General features: G+C 37.2%; 1 protein-coding gene and 1 pseudogene across 3 annotated transcripts in view; one reads left to right on the plus strand and one right to left on the minus strand.

Moving 5' to 3' along the window:
- The first annotated feature begins 1830 nt into the window (after positions 1 to 1830).
- On the plus strand, positions 1831 to 2339 carry LOC132660390 (gametocyte-specific factor 1 pseudogene; annotated as a pseudogene).
- Positions 2340 to 9469: 7130 nt separating this feature from the next.
- ENKUR (enkurin, TRPC channel interacting protein) overlaps positions 9470 to 19441 on the minus strand; it is a 30650-nt gene continuing 20678 nt past the window's right edge. Inside the window, exons 4-5 of one of the 3 annotated variants that reach the window (XM_060659142.3) lie at positions 18484 to 18630; positions 9470 to 10465 (exon numbers count right to left, since the gene is read on the minus strand). In XM_060659142.3, the coding sequence (XP_060515125.1) occupies positions 10292 to 10465; positions 18484 to 18630 (321 nt within the window). In that variant the 3' untranslated portion in view covers positions 9470 to 10291. The remainder of the gene's footprint in view (positions 10466 to 18483; positions 18631 to 19441) is intronic. The other 2 variants (XM_060659143.3, XM_060659144.3) reach the window with 2 other exon arrangements.

The raw sequence follows: 19441 nt of genomic DNA on the forward strand, positions 1-19441 counted from the left end.
ATGGTGATCCAAATTCTAAGATAATGTTATAATTTCAGGCTTAACTCACCCATCTCACTTGTTTATACTATCCATACCCTAGAAGGCCCTCAGGTAAGTGCTGGACACCGTCTTACTACGTGGGTGGCACTTGCCTGTCATCTCTATAACTCTGAAGAAAAGCCAGGGAATTTGTTTTAAAGTATTTGTCCAGATGAAGCCACATGTGGCCTCCAGGGTGCTCTGGGCCTGACGCCTAAGCCTGCTGGCTATGCAGAGCCACAGAGCTCATCCAGAAGAAAATTTGATGTCTCCTCAAAGCCAGGAAAGATAAAAGAAACCTGCATTGGTCCAAACCAGCACAGTTCATGTGTGGGAATTGCACAAGATTAGGGTTTGTCCTCTGTATTGGCCTCACAAAAGCCAGGGAATAGAAAGGAGACAGCTGCTAAGTGCCTCTGTTTTGTTGGTTTCCTTGCTTATGAGAAGCTTTGGACAGTTACCTTTGTCTTGATTAACTCTATTGGTGAATAGGGGTCCTTGAGCATGTGATAGCAAACTCTGGTGCTTATGGGCACTTAGGTGATACAGACACATCATTGGAGCAGAATTCTATGAAAGATAAGACTTGACAGGCTTTCTGTACCTTACAAAGGTCTGATTCCTCTTAATAGTGATTGAACTTTATGATATACAGATGATAGGCAAGATTCTTGGGCAGACTGGAAAGCTGTTGACCTTGTTATTCCATGGCTAAAGTATTTGGTAAAATTGTCACTTGATCTGTCATAGAGAAGAAATCATCTGCTTATCTACCCCCTCGAAGGGAACTGTTTGGATAAACTGAGAATATTACAGTGGGTTGACTGCTCTTTGTTGCTTTTAGCAAGATATAATGGGAGAAAAGAGCTCTGGCAAGGGCCATGCAGTTTGCACAGAGAGATGGAAGTGAACAGAGTTGTGTTAAAGAGAGATTCTTCGAATGCAGCTTGCAATTTAAAATCCAAATGTGTAGCCTTCTAGTGTTTAAAAAAAAACCCAGTAAAGAAAGAGAAAAACACAAAACAAAGGGAGCAGTAGACCCATCACAGCCTCTACCACTGGGAAGATGAAAGATCTCAGATGTTTGCAGCGAATACAGATTAGAAAATTCAACCCTTATCCATGGGCCCTCTTCCATCCAGAACGTACATATAGGCATAGTAAAGGTCAGTAGAACCATAGCTTTCCTGATGGAATCCACAATGTTGTTGGTGTGTGGGCTGATAAAAAATGACAAGACAACAAAAAAGTTATTCCTGGAGCACCTGGGTGGCTCAGTCCATTAAGCATCGACTCTTGATCTCGGTTCAGGTGATTTAATGCTTACTGAGTTCAAGCCCCAGGTCGGGCTCTGTGCTGATAGCATGGAGCCTGCTTGGGATTCACTGTGCCCGCCCCCCCCCTTCTCTAAAATGAATAAATAAACATTAAACAAACAAACAAACAGGAACCTAAAGAGTGGGAAGGGCCTAGGGTGGTGTGCCCCTCGAAGGGGAAGGAGGCTCCAGGAGGCCCAAGCTCCCGCAGAGCCAAGACCAGCGTCACAGGAAGTGGGGTGTCTCCGCCCCCTTAATGTCTGAAGCCAGAAGCAAGGGTAGCTGGGGCGCCAGTGGGCGGAGAAAGCGACTGTAAGGAGAGCGCGTCTCCACGGAGGAAGAAAAACAATTGTTTTATGGATACCTCAGCTCTGTTAAGTGTTTAACCGGTTGCTTTAGGAGATACATCCAGCCCCCAAACTTGACTGCTTCATGTAATTTGTCCATTTCATCGCGGTCTAGTTCTAGGGAAAAGCACTTGGATTTCCTCCTTCATTTCCAACATGGAAGAAACTTACATCGATTCCCTGGACCCTGAAAAGCTATTACAATGTCCCTATGACAAAAACCACCAGATCAGGGCCTGCAGGTTTCCTTATCATCTTATCAAGTGCAGAAAGAAATAACCTGATGTCGCAAACAAATTGGCCACTTCTCCCTTCAATGCTTGTTGCTCAGGCTGAAATTGGCCACCATATCTCAAACTGTGATGATAAAAGTTGTACTGAACAGGAGGATGTTGTCAACCAAACCAGAAACCTTGGACAAGAGACTCTGGCTGAGAACACATGGCAGTGCCCTCCTTACCATGAGGAGTAGGATAACAATCTGTGGGAACAGACCAGCACCCCATTTTTCGTGGGCACAGCCAACTACTGTGGCAACAACAGCCCTGCAAGCAACATAGTTAGGGAGTGTAACAGTAACCTGGTTTCAGGCATGCATGTTCCCAAATCTCTGCCATATGTTCTGCCATGTAAAATCAACGGAAATGCACAATAACTGATATCTATCTCATCAAATGCCAGACCCTAGAAGGCTCTTGCTTCCTACTGCTACCAGTGGGTTCTTCATTTTTTTTTCCCCTCCTAATCTCATTGTAGAAAGATTAACTGTCTGTGACTTTAAAAAACAAAAACAAAAACAAAAACCTCTCTTGGCAAGAGTCTTCTGATCCCCACAAACTAACAGAAGAAAAGTGCACATCTGTCAAATTGTCATAATTCTCCTATAGATACATATATGATTGTTTTTATATTATAGATGCATATCTGCATAGAATATTATTTGGAAACTTACACAAGACACTGGTCACAATGGTTTCTTCTGGGGGATTCAGTGGGGGATTCAGTGACTGTGAGAAATAGGTATGTGGGAGACTCACTTTCCCCAACTTCCATTTGGGTAAATCATTGGTCCTTGTATATACATCACTTATTCACACACACACACACACACACACACAGCAAAGTAGAAAATAGTTTGTAATAAAATTACAAGTGCACATACCTTTTGACCTCCTTATTTCTCTCCTGGGAATGATTCCCTGCAAATATAGCCAAATGTGTGAAATGATATATGTTCAAAGTCATTCACTGCAGCGCTGCTTTTAATAGCAAATATTGAAAACAACTTAAGTGAAATATTAAATGTCTGTCAATAGAGCCCTGATAAAACAAATTATACAGACCCATACAATTTAATACCACACATCCACAAAAAAGAAATGAAAAACATTATGTATTGATAAAAAATGAGCTCTACAATATTACTAACTGAAGAGGGTAAGTATTTCATCCTCTCCTTTGAGGTAACAAAATGAAAGAAATAGGAATATATATATATATATATATATATATATATATATATTTATACATATATACACATATGTCTATATGTATGTACAGTTATGTCTTATGTATACATATACATACATATATTCACTTCTCTTTATAAAATATTTCTGAAAGGTACATAAAAATTGATAACATTGGCTGTTTCAGGAAAAGAGAATTTGGTGGCAGAGGTTCATGGGTGGGATAGATAGTTTTTACTCCAAAAGAATTCCATAGAGGGGCGCCTGGGTGTGTCAGTCAGTTGGGTGTCCGACTTTGGCTCAGGTCATGAGCTCATGGTTTGTGAGTTCAAACCCCACATCGGGCCCTGTGCTGACACCTCAGAGCCTGGATCCTGCTTCAGATTCTGTGTCTCTTTCTCTCTCTGCCCCTCACCCACTCACACTCTTTCTCTGTCTTTCAAAAATAAATAAACATTGGAAAAATTAAAAAAAAGAATTCCATAGATAGTAACATTTCCATATCAATAACAACATTTAGGTAAGTGTATATGCTTGCTTCATAGACTACATTTGAGTGCCTAAATTTAAGGCATTTAAAAAGTCTATGTGTGTGTGTGTGTTTGCATATGTGTGGATATATATCATATATATATATGAAATATATGTATCATATATATATCACCCATCCATCCTCATTTCTTTATATAGGCAGCATCCTGTGGAATAATAAGTCTGATTCTAAAGGCCATATCTGCATATGCAACTTAAAAAAATTAATATGCTCATGGCTTTTTTACACCCATCTTGTTAAAAGTATGCTCAGTTTCTAGGGATAATTAGCATTAACTTAGTCTGTTGCTAATTTCAGTTATTTCTCACCAAGTACATTATGAAGAAAAAATGCTGCCACCTTTGATGTCACTCACCAATGAATGAATCAATCAATCTTTTATCATGAAGACAAAATTCCTCTTTTTAAAATTTTTTTGCCACATTGTTCTAAGAGCACAGAGTCGGTGATACAGTCAAAGAGAATGTTCTTTTCTAATGGGAACCACTCTTTCTAGTTAATAGGACCTACTCCATTTCTTTTAAAAATTTTCTCCTTCTGTCCCTGTTCCCCTCCCTCCTTCTTTTTGTTCTCCCCTCCTTTCCTTCTTTCTTGCTGCACTAGTGTCCTAGAGAGACCATCTATTTAAAATCCTTAGAGGAATGAACACCCTGTGGTTGAAAACCTCAAATGACTATTATTAAGAAAGCTTACATCTAAAAAGACCAAAAAACTAGTGAGAGTTTTGCTTTACTTAACACTCTTTCCAGTATGGCAAATGGCAGATTGGGCTGATAAGTGTTTTGCAAATCATTGGCTCTGGGTCTTCTAGTGCTTTTTTGTGTCCTGACAAATTTAGAGACCAAACTTCTGCTTAAGCTAAATTGAAAACGGTCATTTACTTTTTTTTTAATCGTCATGTATTTTTAGAATGACAGACCATTAGAACCAGAGGGAGGGTTGAACAAAATCTACTTCAGTTTCATTGCTTTACAGATGAGAAGACTAAGGTTGAGGGACACTAAGTGATTTCCCAAAGATTGCATAACTTACTGTCAGAGCCAAACTTGCTGATTTTTTTTTTCACCATAACACATCTCAGTCAGGAAGAAACAAACCTTCCGGAAAAATTATCTTGCCCTTTTTTTGTCCCTTCTATGCTTGTCTTCTGCTTGGAATCACCAGTGTTTATGAACAAATCATATTCTATGGGTTCCTAGGAATGTGGAAATGAGAGAAGTTAGATTGCCCTCTTGAGAGTTGATTATGATATTAACTAGCATTAGCCTTCTTACCTACTGAAAAATTTCCTTGAGCTGTTGGAAAGTATCCTTTGCTTTGGTGGTCAAACTATTAATGTGGGCTGTATTAATAGACATGTAAGTCACCTGCTAATGTTGTGACATTGGCCAATGACATTAACATATCTAGAGAGATAAAAGGATTTCAGCATAAGAGCTTGAACTGCAAATATTAAAGAGGAAGAGAGGAGCCAATGTAGGAGTTGACCAGTATCCTGCTCAGAGCAGAGGAGAGGGAAGCCTCTCAGCTGGGATGTTGAGAATTTCATTCCCATTGTCAAGGCTCTCCCTTACTAAAAGGGTGCTCCTTTTTTGAATTTTCTTGGCTTCCTGGTTTTCTTCTAACCTCACAGGCCACTCATTCTGTCTTCTACTTGCTCCTTCCTGCTCTCCCATCTGACTTCTACATGGTAGAGTCATTGACATGTATTTGTCTTCTCACTCAATACTTTGTCCCAGGGTGATTTCATTCATGCTGATGAATCCCCAGATTTATAGTTCTGTCCCAGATCTCTTTTATGACTCAAATTATCTATCTATCTATCTATCTGTCTATCTCATCTATCTCCAACTAGATGTCACAGGATTGTCACAAATACATGTGTAAAATTCTGTCTATCATCACCATTGTCATCATTTATCTCCAACTAGAAATCACAAGATTGTCATAAATACAAGAGGTCTAAAATTGTATTCATGATCTCTTTACCTATCCTCCCCAATCCGGTTCACCTTTGCATTTCCCCAATTCAGAAAATGGCACCTCCACTGACTGGCTGCTAAAACCATAAATTTGGTGGTCGTCCTTGAAATCTCCCTCTTCCACCTCTTTCAACCCATCACAAAGTTCTATTTTTATTTGTTATATATTTCTTTGAAGCCAACAGCTACGCTTTGTCTTCACTACCACAGCACTGATTTTATACCACAATTTTCTTTACCTGCAGGATTAGGATAATCTCCTAGTCTCCCTCATTCATTCATTCATTCATTCATTCTACTTTAATCCATGTAGCAAGTGATCATTTAAAAATGGACTGGATCATGCCACTTCCCTGCTTAGAACACACTAATGCCCATCACTTCCCTCTTCATCTTCAGCTTGAATCTTTCTCCCTTCTCTGTACACTCCAGCTCCAATGGCTGCCTTCCTCCTAAGGGTTGAGGGTTTCCTGCCCCAGATTCTTTACACATTTTATTCTCTCTGCTTGGAATTCTTTTCCTCCCACAACCTTTCTCTTCCCCACCTCTCCCAACTTCTATTAATTCTTCAGACTATTTTTAAGTGTCATAGAGACAGAAAGTAGAATGGCAGTTGTCAGGGGGTGGGGGGAAGGGACTGAATGGGGAGTTCTTCTTTAATGGCTATAGAGTTTGTTTCATAAGATGACAATATTAATGGAGAAGGATGCTGGTGATGGTTGTACAACATATTGAAGGTACTTAATACAACTGAACTGTATGCTTCAAAATGGTTAAGATGATGAATTTTGTTATGTGTTTGATTACAGTAAAAAAAATGATTTTCAGAGGACAACTCAGACTCATGTACCTTTTCATTCATGTGTATCAGTCTCTGAGGTCCTGAGAACAGTGAACCTGTGGGCCCTCAGACTTGGGGTCAGGCCCTGGGTCACATTAATTCACTAATAAATATAACCCATGAGGCTTTGTTAGAGATAGCCTTGCAAACCTTTTTCCTTAGTGATGCTTGGCAGCCTTATGATTTAAGCTTATCTTTTTGAGGGGGAATATCTGTGCTGAGTAATTCAGGAAGTATTGCCAAATTTTTGCCAGTTATTAAAGATAGCAGTTTCCAAATACAGTTATCATCTGCATGAGCCACTAAAGAGATTAGCCAGACTAGGCTAATTTCAGGACTTCTAAAATGTTCAGTTAGGTCCTTCCCAGCAACTGGATTTTATAAGCTTGGGAAGTGCTATCGACAGTATACTAATGGACCCAGAACCAATTGGACAGAAGTACTACAGAATTGAAGGATTCTTAATAATAAATCTTAGCAATAAATGTATTATCCTTCTACATGCCAGAGACTATGTTTTTATATACGTATTGTTTCATTCTGTTCTCATCACAACTCCGCAAAGCATGGCTATGGGTTATCGACCCCATCGTACAGATTAGGAAAACGTATCTTTTTCTTTAAGTTTATTTATTTATTTTGAGAGAGAAGGGGAGATGGGAAGAGAGAGGAGGAGAGAGAGAATCCCATGCAGGCTCCACATTGTCAGTGCGAAGCCCAGCACAGGGCCCCATCTCATGAACTGTGAGATCATGACCTGAGCTGAGATCAAGAGTTGGGTGCTCAACTCTCTGAGCCACCCAGGTGCCCCAGGAAAACATAGCTTAAAAAGATTTTAGCACAGTTAGTAAGCATTGAGCTGGGATGTGAACCTGAATCCACCCAACTCCAATGCTTAAGTTCATAAGCACTACATGAAATTGCCTTCCCCTGACTTGATCATGCAGCAAGCTGCTGTTGTATTAACTGCTTTGTTTAGTAATCCCTATCTTCTAAGTCTGATTTTTGTCATGATAATTAATAATACCAAAGGGTCATTAATATATATGCTTGGGCATCATTAATTTATTCAACAAAGACTTTTCTGAGCACCTTCTATCTACCAGTTATTATGTAGATTCTAAGGAATGCAGATGATGAGATACAGTCCCTTCTCCCCCAGAAGCTTGCCGTTTTGTGGGAAGCAGCAGATAACCACATATGCACAATACGATATGAGCAATGCTAGAATAGGAGGACAGAGTCTGAGGCATCAAAAAGGGATGTCACAGAAATGTAATGTGATCCAACTCTTGAAGAGCAGAGATCTTCCAGGCAGATAGGCAGGAGGAGAAACAAAAGGGTAGAGAAAAACACTGTGCAAAATTTTGGGAGGCTTCTATACTTCAATATTAAAGGAACGCCTGTCACAGTGGGGTGGGGGTAGCATTTCAAGGAGCCAATTGGAAGAAATCACAGGCAAGGGGCCAGACCATATCAGATGTTTATTCTATTCAGAGCTCTTTTGAATAGGAATAGAAACCAAGTCAAACTAGCTGCAGGCATGAAGTTTGACCTTTTAGGCTCCAGTGCCTTCTCCCAAATGCCTGTGGTCTTGTGTCTCTTAATTCACGTTCTCAAGAAAGAGAATCTGATCAGTCACTGGCCAAACGCCTGAGTCAGGTGTCTGTCCCTCCCCTGCCTGGTAGGATGACCCAGGTGTGTGTGTGTGTGTGTGTGTGTGTGTGTGTGTGTGTGTGTGTGTGTGTTTGGATGTGGATATGGGAAGCTTGCACTGGAGGTTTTCAAGTTTGGGATCCCATGGTAGGGTGGTTTAGGATAATGTCTCAGGAACAACGGATAGGAAGTTTTCCCTAGGAAGCCTGTGAGTGAGAAAGGCAATAAAGTCAATCTACCACAACATTGTGGGCCTGGGGAAAAGTCTGTATTCTTTAGTAGAAATTTACAGAAATCGAGAGAAAAATCATCCATTAGAACCACAGGGATATCACTTAAGGCAACTCTCATTCATGGCCCCAAAACATAACCATGATAAGGCTGAAATAATTCGGGTTTTTTTGCATTGCTACTGACTTTGAATTATTTAAAATTTAGTATGTATAGGAATCATCTCACAAATAAAATTCTACATCTTATCCTTAAGTGTCATGGAGAAGGATGGCTGTACTGAGCAGAGCCACTAGACAAAAGGAGACTTGAGTCCCTAACTGACTGCATGAAAACAGAGGACATACCCTCCTCATTAACATAGGACAATAATGTAAATGAGAAATTTTTATCAGGCAAATAAGATTTGGAGGTAGTTGGTGCAATTAGTGTAACTGGCTTAGAAAATGCAAACAGAAATGGTGTGTATCTTTTCTAGGCTTGGCCTGTCCATGAGTCTCCCAACTCTGGATAGAACAGAGCCTACCCACTCGCTAGGTCTGGGTTCTTGAGCAACTGTGTGCAAAAGAGTTTCTGCTCATTTATTCACAGCACAGTACTGTTATGTGAGCAAGAAATGAGTTTCTATTATGTTATTATTATACATTTGGGGGTTTATTGTTATAGCTATTAGCTTACCCTAAGAGGCAACCACCCATTCTGGATAATTGCTATCTTTAATTTTAGATCTGCTTGAAGGTGAAGAAATAAAGAAATGATGTTCATAAAAAGATATGAAAAAAGTCTAAAGTGAGTTTTCAAAAACATTTGTGTATAACCATTTTATTTGAAGTAAGCTTTTGTACCATGCTCTCAAATTCTGTTTGGGAAAAGTCTCAAAAGGCTGCCATATTTTTTTCTATTTTCCATAAGATTAAAATCAGTGTTAGTAGCAGATGTTGTTATTCTCTGATATTTTCTATTTCATATGCATTACTGAATTTCTCTAAAGTTTCATAAAAAAAATCTTTTCCTTTTAGACTTTCCTTATAGCCATAGAGTTGAAGACAGCTCTACTCACATAAATTTATTGCTTAATAATCTTACAAATAGAAACATTATAATTCAAAAAAATAGATACATAGGACCAAAAAGAAAAAGCAACATCCCATTTCAGTGCAACACATATAATGAATTATGGAGTAAAGCACTTACAGTGAATAGCAAAGTTTTTAAAAGTTGGTATGCTTGGAAGAGTTATTCTCTTTGATTATCCTCAGTGATGCATTTTGTAAATTGTGTTCTTGATTTTATGCTGCCTTCTTCATTTTTCTTCCTTGAAATATAAGCCCTTCGGCATATATAGCATTATAGACATTGAAAATATTTGCAGTTGGGAATGGTTGGAAATGACATAGGCTATCTGAGAATATACACTGCTAAACGTGGGCGGTTCTGAAAAAATATGCCAAGAACACCGGAGAAGCAAGAAAGCATATGCCACTATTTCCAATTCAAAATACTTAAGTTTTTAATGTTGTGTTCTTTGTATCGTGCAGTGTAGAATCGGAAGTTCCTAGTGCTGGCTTTATTCTTTGGGGCCCAGAAATTAATATTTATGTGAAACAAGTACATAATAATAATGGATTATACTACAAGTTGGAACACGCAACATCAAACTTCATGCTTAGAAAACCTAACGCTGGTAAAAACAGAATTTTCCCTCATGTAAGTAGAATAATTCAATTATCCTTTAAACATTGCCTAAGCATTTCGGTAAAAACTATTTTTATTCTCTTTCAGAGTATTTTCCTCTTTGAAAAGCAAAGTTTCATGTTTATGTTTTCCAGCGGGCTTTTTCCTATGTGAAAATGACTCTATTTTAGAAATCCGTTATTACTTATTGGCAATGTAAATAATTCTGTGCTTTTCAATGACACCGATGTCATGTTCCAGCTGCTTCATTTTTTCTTCCAGCTTCTGCTTGCGAATCTTCTTCGGTATGGAATCGATGAACACAGAGAGGGACTGGAACTCCTTATGTACCTCTTCCCAGTTCTTCTTCAGCCCCTGAAAATGTGACAAACACCGTAAATACTAAAGTAGCTGCAAAAGTAATGTCGATGGTAAAAAAAAAAAAAAAAAAAGTATACTAGTGAAGAAAAATGCAAATTGGTAAAGAAAACAGAGGAAGATAACGTTACAGGATGATAAGTATTTATCAAGCACTTGGCTAAGTAACAAAACATATTATACAGAGGCCAAGTCCTGTCCTCGATTGTGTGTTCAATTCCCAGAGGGAGTATTTATTTGCTCTGTTTTTAATGTTACTGTACTTGTTTTTACCATCAACTATGAATGTGCAGAGTTACAAGTAGTATGAAACTAAACTCATAGCAAATGTTTTGGTAAAAACAATTTAAAAGTGATATCCACCCCCACCCCCACACCTCCTCACCAGGCAAAACATATTTTTGAATAGGAAATTGTTTATTGTAAAAATTTTAGGTTTTTTTTCTTTAACTTTTTTTTTAAGCCATTATCTTCATTCATGAAAAGGCTTGATTTGGGCTTGCATGGCATGTTTGCTTATATGGGATTAAATGGAATTGCATAAATGCCAAAACTCAATTTAACAAGAGATGATCTTTTATGTATTTTTTCCATGTATTATAAAGAACTCTTCATATAGTCAAAGGATCTATACTTCCCATTAATGTATACTAGAAATGACTGAGATGTCATTAAATGTAACACACATGCTAATTCAATAATGTAGTTAATGAGTTAATGCTTTATATTCTCAGTAATCTATGAATTCAAAATTAGGGATCTTTTAGGAGCAATAAAGGTAATTTCATCTCTGCATAGTCCCTTATGACAGTGCACCAGAGATCTCATTGACAAAATGGGCCGAAACCTCTAATCGAATTCGTGCTCTGAAATTTGAAAAATTAACACTTTCTATTATTTACTATTGATGCACAAATCATTTTATTTACACAAAAACAGTCAAACTGAACATAGAATTTAAGATATTGTCTTGAAAATACAGTCCTTGAAATCCATGGCTATATATTTAGGTTTTGGAAAAGATTAGAAGTGCCTTATAATCACACCTGCATAATAAGCCCTCATAGTACAAATTTAATCTTGTAAAAACTTTTGGGGGATAATAAAATGTCAATGGCTTATTTCTATGCTTAGGTTAAAATGATGATGAGAACTAGAATAGGTTGGCTGGGGGAAAGGGCAACGGATTTTGAACCTCATTGAGTGAGTCTAGATAAAGGGTTTAAAGAAAAGATACAGGGAAGATATCCAGGTTAAATTTTAAAAAGAGGGGGATGGGTTAGTGTATAGTCTTTAATAGTGTATGAGATGTATTCCAAAAAGATGACCTCAGAATTCTTTTTTCATAGTCTTTTATTATGAAATGAAAAATATGTTTCCACAGTGCTCCACAGGGGTGTCTACTGCAGAGAAGAAATCCATGCATTTATACACTTTCAAATATCAAAGGTTTTTCTAGCTACTTGAGTGATATTTCCACATTACTTGTGGTCACAGCAGCTACACTTTTTCTCTGTAGCCTTTATCTTTTAAAGGATAGTTTGCTTTATCTTCCAGTGTGTACAAAAATGTTTGGATCAAAGTCAACAGCCAGAGATGGGAACTAGATGTAACTCATATTTCATATTATATTGAAATAGCCTCTTTGCTGTTTTTAAAACTTACTTTTGTTACTGCATCGAAAACATCTTTTATTCATTGCAGCAATAGTGATTTTTTTTATTAATTTTTCTTTCTTCCATGTTTTTTATCATTAATTTGGGGAAAACTTCAACTAGGAAGAAGCAGTCATAAAATAAATAAGTGGCTCTGGTTCCATGTTTCTTTTGTGCCCACAACACCCCCATCCATTCTCCACCTTCTTGTCCTGCTCTGTGATGAGCGCCATGGTGTTGTGGGGTGGGAGTCAGGGTTCATTCTTGTGGGCAGGCTCCCCACAATACCTCCAGCTCTTTTGCCCTCCAGCCTCTGGAATCAGCACTGGTGGGAGGAGAGAGAGGTTGGGGCATTTCTTCTTCCTCTCCCTTGACTATCTGGACGCTAGTTCTGGCTCATCTGTCTGTAATTGCAATCCTGATAGGTGGCCCCTCTTCCAGGCTCCAGATCTCATCATGCTCTGGTAACACTTTCTTGCCTTTGCTGTTAAGCCTAGGGTGGTGATGGATTCCCACTGTCCTCAGTCCTGAGGTGCTTCGGTGTTTTTTGTTTGCTCCCTTAGCCCTGCTTCACTTCTGTAAATAGTTCCTTCATAAATTCAGAATCCTGAATCCTGAAGGTCCCTTGTATTTCCTGTTGGATCTCCAACTGACAGAGCTTCCTTTTGTTACTTCCTATGCATGTGTGTATGACGTAGTGGGGAAACACTGACCTATGAAGTGGTTGATGTAGGTTTTAGTCCCTTTTTAGCTACTCGATAATTTTGTGACCAAGGGCAAATGTAAACCAAACTCTAAGTTCACTGTCAGTAAAGATTGCAGTTGTCTTGCTCACAATAGTACCCCCTGGCCTGGATACAGTGCCATACAAATGAATGAATAGATAACAAAACTCAATATATTTGCATTTTATATCCTCATCTGTAAAATGAGAAGTGTGGAATCATTAGACTAGATGACCCCTTGCAGGTATAGTGAGACTATTATTTTATGAAGAATGAGCAGAATGTGGCTAACTCAAGAACATACAACTATATGAGTCTAGCTACCCTGTCACTGTAGAAAGTTACAAAATATGTTTTCTTGTGCTGAAGACTTTTAACATTTACTCTTTTAGCAACTTTCAAACGTGTTACACAATATTACTGACTACAGTCATCATGCTGTACATTACATCCTCATACTTATTTATTTTATAACTGGAAATTTGTATCTCTTGATTCCCGTCACCCATTTCACCCACCCCCAACCGCATTACCTTCTGGCAACCACCACTCTTATGAGTTTTGTTTTGTTTTGTTTTTTAGATTCCACATGTAAGTGAAATCATATAGTATGTCTTTTTCTGTGTGATTTATTTCACTTAGCATAACACACACACATATGGACAATTAGATTGCTTTTATATCTTGGCTATTGTAAATAATACTGCAGTGAATATAGGGGGGTATATATCTTTTCTACTTAGTGTTTTCAGTTTCTTTGGATAAATACCCAGAAGTGGAATCACTGAATCATTTGATAGTCTTATTTTTAAATTTTGAATAACCTCCATAATGTTTTCTATAGTAACTGCACCAATTTACATTCCCTCCAACATGGCATGAGGTTTCCCTTTTCTCTACATCATCATCAACACTTTTCATTGTCTTTTTGGTAATAGTCATTCTGACAGATGTGAGGCAATATTTAATTGTGGTTTTTACTTTGCATTTCCCTGATGATTAGTGATGTCGGGCATCTTTTCATGTACCAGTTGGCCATTTGCATGTCTTCTTTGGGAACGTATCTATTCAGATCCTCTGCCCATTTTTTAATTGGATTGTTTGGGTTTTAGTTGTTGTTGTTACTGTTGTTGTTGAGTTCTATGAGTTCTTTATATATTCTGGATATTGACCTCTTACCAGATATACGATTTGCAAATATCTTCTCCCATTCAGGAGGTTTTGCCTTTTCATTTTGTTGATGATTTCCCTCCCTGTGCAGAAGCTTTCTAGTTTGATGTAGTCCCAGCTGCTCATTTCTGCTTTTGTTGCCCTTGCCTTTAGAGTCAGATCCAAAAAAATCATTGACAAGACTGATATCAAGGAAATTACTACCTATATTTTCTTCTAGGAGTTTTATGGCTTCAGGTCTTATGTTCAAATCTTTAATCTTTGTTGAGTTAATTTTTCCATATGGTGAAAGATAATGGTCTAGTTTCATTCTTTTGCATGTGGCTGTCCAGTTTTCCCAACACTCTTTTAAAAGAGATTGTCCTTTTTTCATTGTATATCCTTGCCCCCTTTGTCATAAATTAATTGACCATATATGCATGGACTTATTTCTGGGCTCTCTATTCTGTTCCATTGATCTATGTGTCTGTTTTCATGCCCATACCATACTGTTTTGACTATATCCTAATAATATGGTTTGAAATCAGGGAGTGTGATTCTTCCAACTTTGTTCTTTGAAATTTTGATAGGGATTGCATTGAATCTCTAGATTGCTTTGAGTAATATAGACATTTTAACAATATTAATTCTTTCAATCCATGAGCATGAAATACCTTTCAATTTATTTTGTCTTCTTCAATTTCTTTCATCAGTGTCTTACAAGTTCTCAGTGCAAAGATCTTTCATTTCCTTGGTTAAATTTATTCCTAGGTATTGTATTCTTTTTATTGTGATTGTAAATGGAATTATTTTCTTAATTTCTGTTTCTGAAAGTTTGTTGTTAGTATATAAAAACAAAACAGATCTTGATTTTGTGCTGTGCAACTTTACTAAATTCATTTATTAGTTCTAACAGATTTTTGGAGGAAAAATCATGTCATCCATAATTAGTGGGTTTTACTTCTTTTCCAGTTTGGATGACTTTTATTTCTTTTCCCTGCCTAATCGCTCTGTCTAGGACTTCCAATGCTCTGTTGAATGAAAGTGGTGAGAGTGAGCATCCTTGTCTTTTCACTGTTCAGCATGTGGTCTTGTCATACATGGCCTTTATTATGCTGAAGTACATTCCATCTATACCTACTTCATTGAGAATTTTTATAATTAAATTGATGGTGAATTTTGTCAAATACTTTTTATGCATCTATTGAAATAATCATATGGTTTTTATCCTTCATTTTATTAATATGGTCTATCATGTTGATTGATTTGCAGGTATTGAACCAACTTTTCATCCCTGAAATAAATCTCACTTGATCATGGTAAATGATACTTTTGATATATTATTGAAATTGATTTGCTAATATTTTGTTGAGGTTTCTTGCATCTATGTTCAACAGGGATATTGGTCTATGATTTGTGACTGTGTGTGGTGTTCTTGTCTGGTTTTGGTATCAGGGTAATCCTGGCCTTATAAAATGAATTTGGAAGCATTCCTTCATCTTTGATGTTTTGGAAGAGTTTGAGGAGGATAGATGTTAAATCTTTGAATGTTTGGTAGAATTCACCAGTGAAGCCATCTGGCCCTGGACTTTTATTTGTTGGGAGTTTTCTGATTACTGATTAAATCTACTTACTAGCACTTGGTCTATGCAGATTGTCTACTTCTTCATGATTCAGTCTTTGAAGACTGTATGTTTTTAGCAATTCATCCATTTCTTCTAGGTTGCCCAAAATGTTGGCATAGAACTGTTCATAGTAGTCTTTTATGATCATTTGTACTTCTGTGGCATCAGTTGTAACTTTTTCTCTTTCATTTCTGATTTTATTTATTTAAGTCCTCTTTTTTTTCTTTTTTTTTAAATTTTTTTTAACGTTTATTTATTTTTGAGACAGAGAGAGACAGAGCATGAACGGGGAGGGGCAGAGAGAGAGGGAGACACAGAATCAGAAGCAGGCTCCAGGCTCTGAGCCATCAGCCCAGAGCCCGACGCGGGGCTTGAACTCATAGACCACTAGATTGTGACCTGAGCCGAAGTCGGATGCTTAACTGACTGAGCCACCCAGGCGCCCCAAGTCCTCTTTTTTTCTTAGTGAATCTAACTAAAGGTTAATCTATCTTTTTAGAGAAACTGTTCTTAATTTAATTGATCTTTTCTAGTCTTTTTAGTTTCTATTTCATTTATTTCCACTCTGATCTTTATTATTTCCTTCCTTCTAGAACTTTGAGTTTATTTTGTTCTTCTTTTTCTAGTTCTTCTTTTTCTAGTTTGTTCTTTTCTAGCTTAGGTATAAAGTTAGATGGCTTATTTGAGATTTTTATTGTTATAAAGTTCCCTCTTAGACTGCCATCCCATATATTTTAGTTGTATTTCTATGTTCATTTGTCTGAAAGTATTTTTTATTTCTCCTTTGATTTCTTTATTGATCCATTAGTTGTTCATTAGCATATTATTCAATCTCCATAAGTGTGTTATTTTTCTAGTTTTCATCTTGTAATTGATTCTACTTTTATACCATTGTGGTTGGAAAAGATGCTTGATATGATTTCAATCTTCTTAAATTTACTGAAACTTGTTTTATGGCATAAGATATGGTCTATCCTGAAAAATGTTCCATGTGCACTTGAGAAGAATGTATATTCTGGTGCTTTTGGATGGAATGTTCTGTATATATCTGTTAAGTCCATCTGGTCTAATAAATGTTGTTTAAGGCTAAGGTTTTCTTATTGATTTTCTGTCCGGATGATCTATCTATTGGTGCCTTTTCCTATTTTCCAGCATTGGTTAGATATAAAAACCTGACTTTCACAAAAGCATGTACTTTCTAAAGATGATAGAATCTGAACTACGGAGAGATGGGGTTGGAGAAGGAGAAAGAGAAAGAGAGAAAAAGAAAGAGAGAGAATGGACCAAAAACCAGTAGTCTTTGTGAAAATGACATGCAAAGTCCCAGCTCCCTGTCTTCCAGTCTTCTTGCCTACCTTCTTCCTTTCTTCTTTCTAGCACACCTGTGTTAAACATCTGTGTTTATACTGGGTACTGAGTAAGGTACTCAACAAAGGCTGTCAACAAAGAGACACTGTCCTTGCCTTTAGACCGCTTCTGCTGTCTGGAATAGCCTCTTCTTGTGCAGTTGAAGGCCCAGATAAAGACATGTACCTACATATTTCAGTGGATAGATACTCTGTCGTGGAACCTAATAAAACTTATGATTTCTACACACACACACACACACACACACACACACACACACATACACACCTACATATATACATATCACCTCTTATTATATTACAACATTACCTATAGTAGAATTTTATCTCATGCCCTTTTTATCATCCATGAGGCTTAGCATGATACTATATGCAAAGCAGAAATTTAGTAAATGTTTACTATTATGACATTGATAAAATGTTAAGAATTTATAACAGCATACAAATCCATTTTCAACAGAAGTTAATGTAGGAAAATTTTTTTTATGTTTTTAAAAGGTCATTAGAAATGTATTTGTAGAAATCTTTCAAAACTAACAAAACAAAGAATAAAGTACTATTTTTACCTCTAGAAGAGATAGCATGACTTTATTTATTTACTTATTTAGTTTAAATTTTTTTTCCATGTTTATTTATTTTTGAGAGAGAGAGAGAGAGAGAGAGAGAGAGCGAGCATGAACAGGAGAGGAGCAGAGAGAGAGAGGGAGACACAGAATTCGAAGCAGGCTCCAGGCTCTGAGCTGTCATCACAGAGCCTGACGCGGGTCTCAAACTCACAAACCGCAAGATCATGACCTGAGCCGAAGTCAGACGCTTAACTGACTGACCTACCCAGGTGCCCCAAGATAGCATGACTTTAGAAGAGAACAATTAGGTGCTTAATAAATAATCTCCTAAGATATGGAGCAACCCTGCTCACATCTCTCAATATTTTAAATGCTTCAGTTAAAAGTCTTGCACTAAACACATAAGGTCATATATCTTTATGTCTACTGTATTCAAAATAAGGAAAATATATTAAAAACCTCACAGCTGGTTATTTTAAAATTTGGACATTTGGTTTACAGGAAAGAAAAAAAAATTTGGTCTAGGAACTGTTTCAATTATTCTAGAGCTCCATCTAGTGAAAAATATCTATTTTATGGATATTATTTTTGAAAAATTCAGGGACATGAGAATGAAAATAAAAATGCTTTTTTGCCTTACTTCTGCATGTTCATTGAAGGAGAAGGTGGGCTTCCTTACGGCACTAACTATCCCAGGAAAAACAATAGCTCACAAAATTGGAAACAAAACATTATTCAATAATTCTTATATTACAACTTTTGCTCTCCCCAAAGAACCCAGTGTGCCGCACGTAGCTGTCACCATAACCAAATGAAAGCATTCTGATTTTAGAGTCAAGGTGCAGGCTTTAAGAATCATCGACAATGGACCTTTCTTTCAGAGATGTTCTAAAGTGTTACATATGAATATAAATTACAGGATACTTACCTGAAGAACTGCCTCCCTTTCTTCATCAGACAGCCTTTTCATAGCTGCTTTCCTAAGGTTTTCCTGGATATATTTATCATATTCTTCTTGGGCTTTCTTTACTTCCTCATTTCGCTTACATATATACTCAGGTGTGACACCGTAATCCTTATAAGGATTTTTCAGAAAAAAAAATCAATATCCTGAATGCAACTTACATATGTATACATACCAACTAGTGATTGAGAGAAAAAGAAATGTTACAGATTTAAAGCCTTTGCTCAGAACATGGAAAATTGACAAAATTCAATTTTATTTTCTCTTTTCTCATTGGGAACTTGTTGATTCTCATCTTTTAAACCCGAGAAGCAGAGCTGCCAACTCTCAGTGGACATGGAGTGTAAGCAAACAATAAAATTTAGTTGGTTTTTAGCTGCTGAAATTGGGGATTGTCTGTCATCAAAGCATAACTTAACCCACCCTGGCTAAAAAAAAAGGGGGGTAGAAATCCTAGCTTTAAATGTGTTCTGGAAAGTTGCAAAACACTATACAAATAAATTCTAAGACCATAGCATTCTGGTAAATTAGTGCAGTGGTAAACAGTCCAATTCGTTTCCGGAAACACTTAGGGCAACACCTCATTAAAGCTCGGTACAGATCCTGATGTTCATAATAATGATTCTGAGTCATCACAAAATTATTTTTGGCATATTCTGTTTAATAAAGGGAATAAGGTAAGACATTTTAGGAAAAAGAACTATCTCACAAATGGGTAAAAGCTTCAGTGATCTGAAATGCTCCCGTGTGCTGGGTCACTGAGGGCTAATGCATACCATTAATGTTAATAATTAATAATAGCCATTCTCTATTGAACTTTTATTAGGTGCCAGATATTGTGTCAAGCGCTTGCCAGGTTTTATATCATTTAACCCTCACTACAATCCTGGGATAAATCTAATGACTTCTTAAAGATCACAGA

The sequence above is a fragment of the Panthera onca genome, chromosome B4 (assembly GCF_046562875.1).
Source record: "Panthera onca isolate mPanOnc1 chromosome B4, mPanOnc1 haplotype 2, whole genome shotgun sequence".
Classification (NCBI taxonomy): Eukaryota; Metazoa; Chordata; class Mammalia; order Carnivora; family Felidae; genus Panthera; species Panthera onca.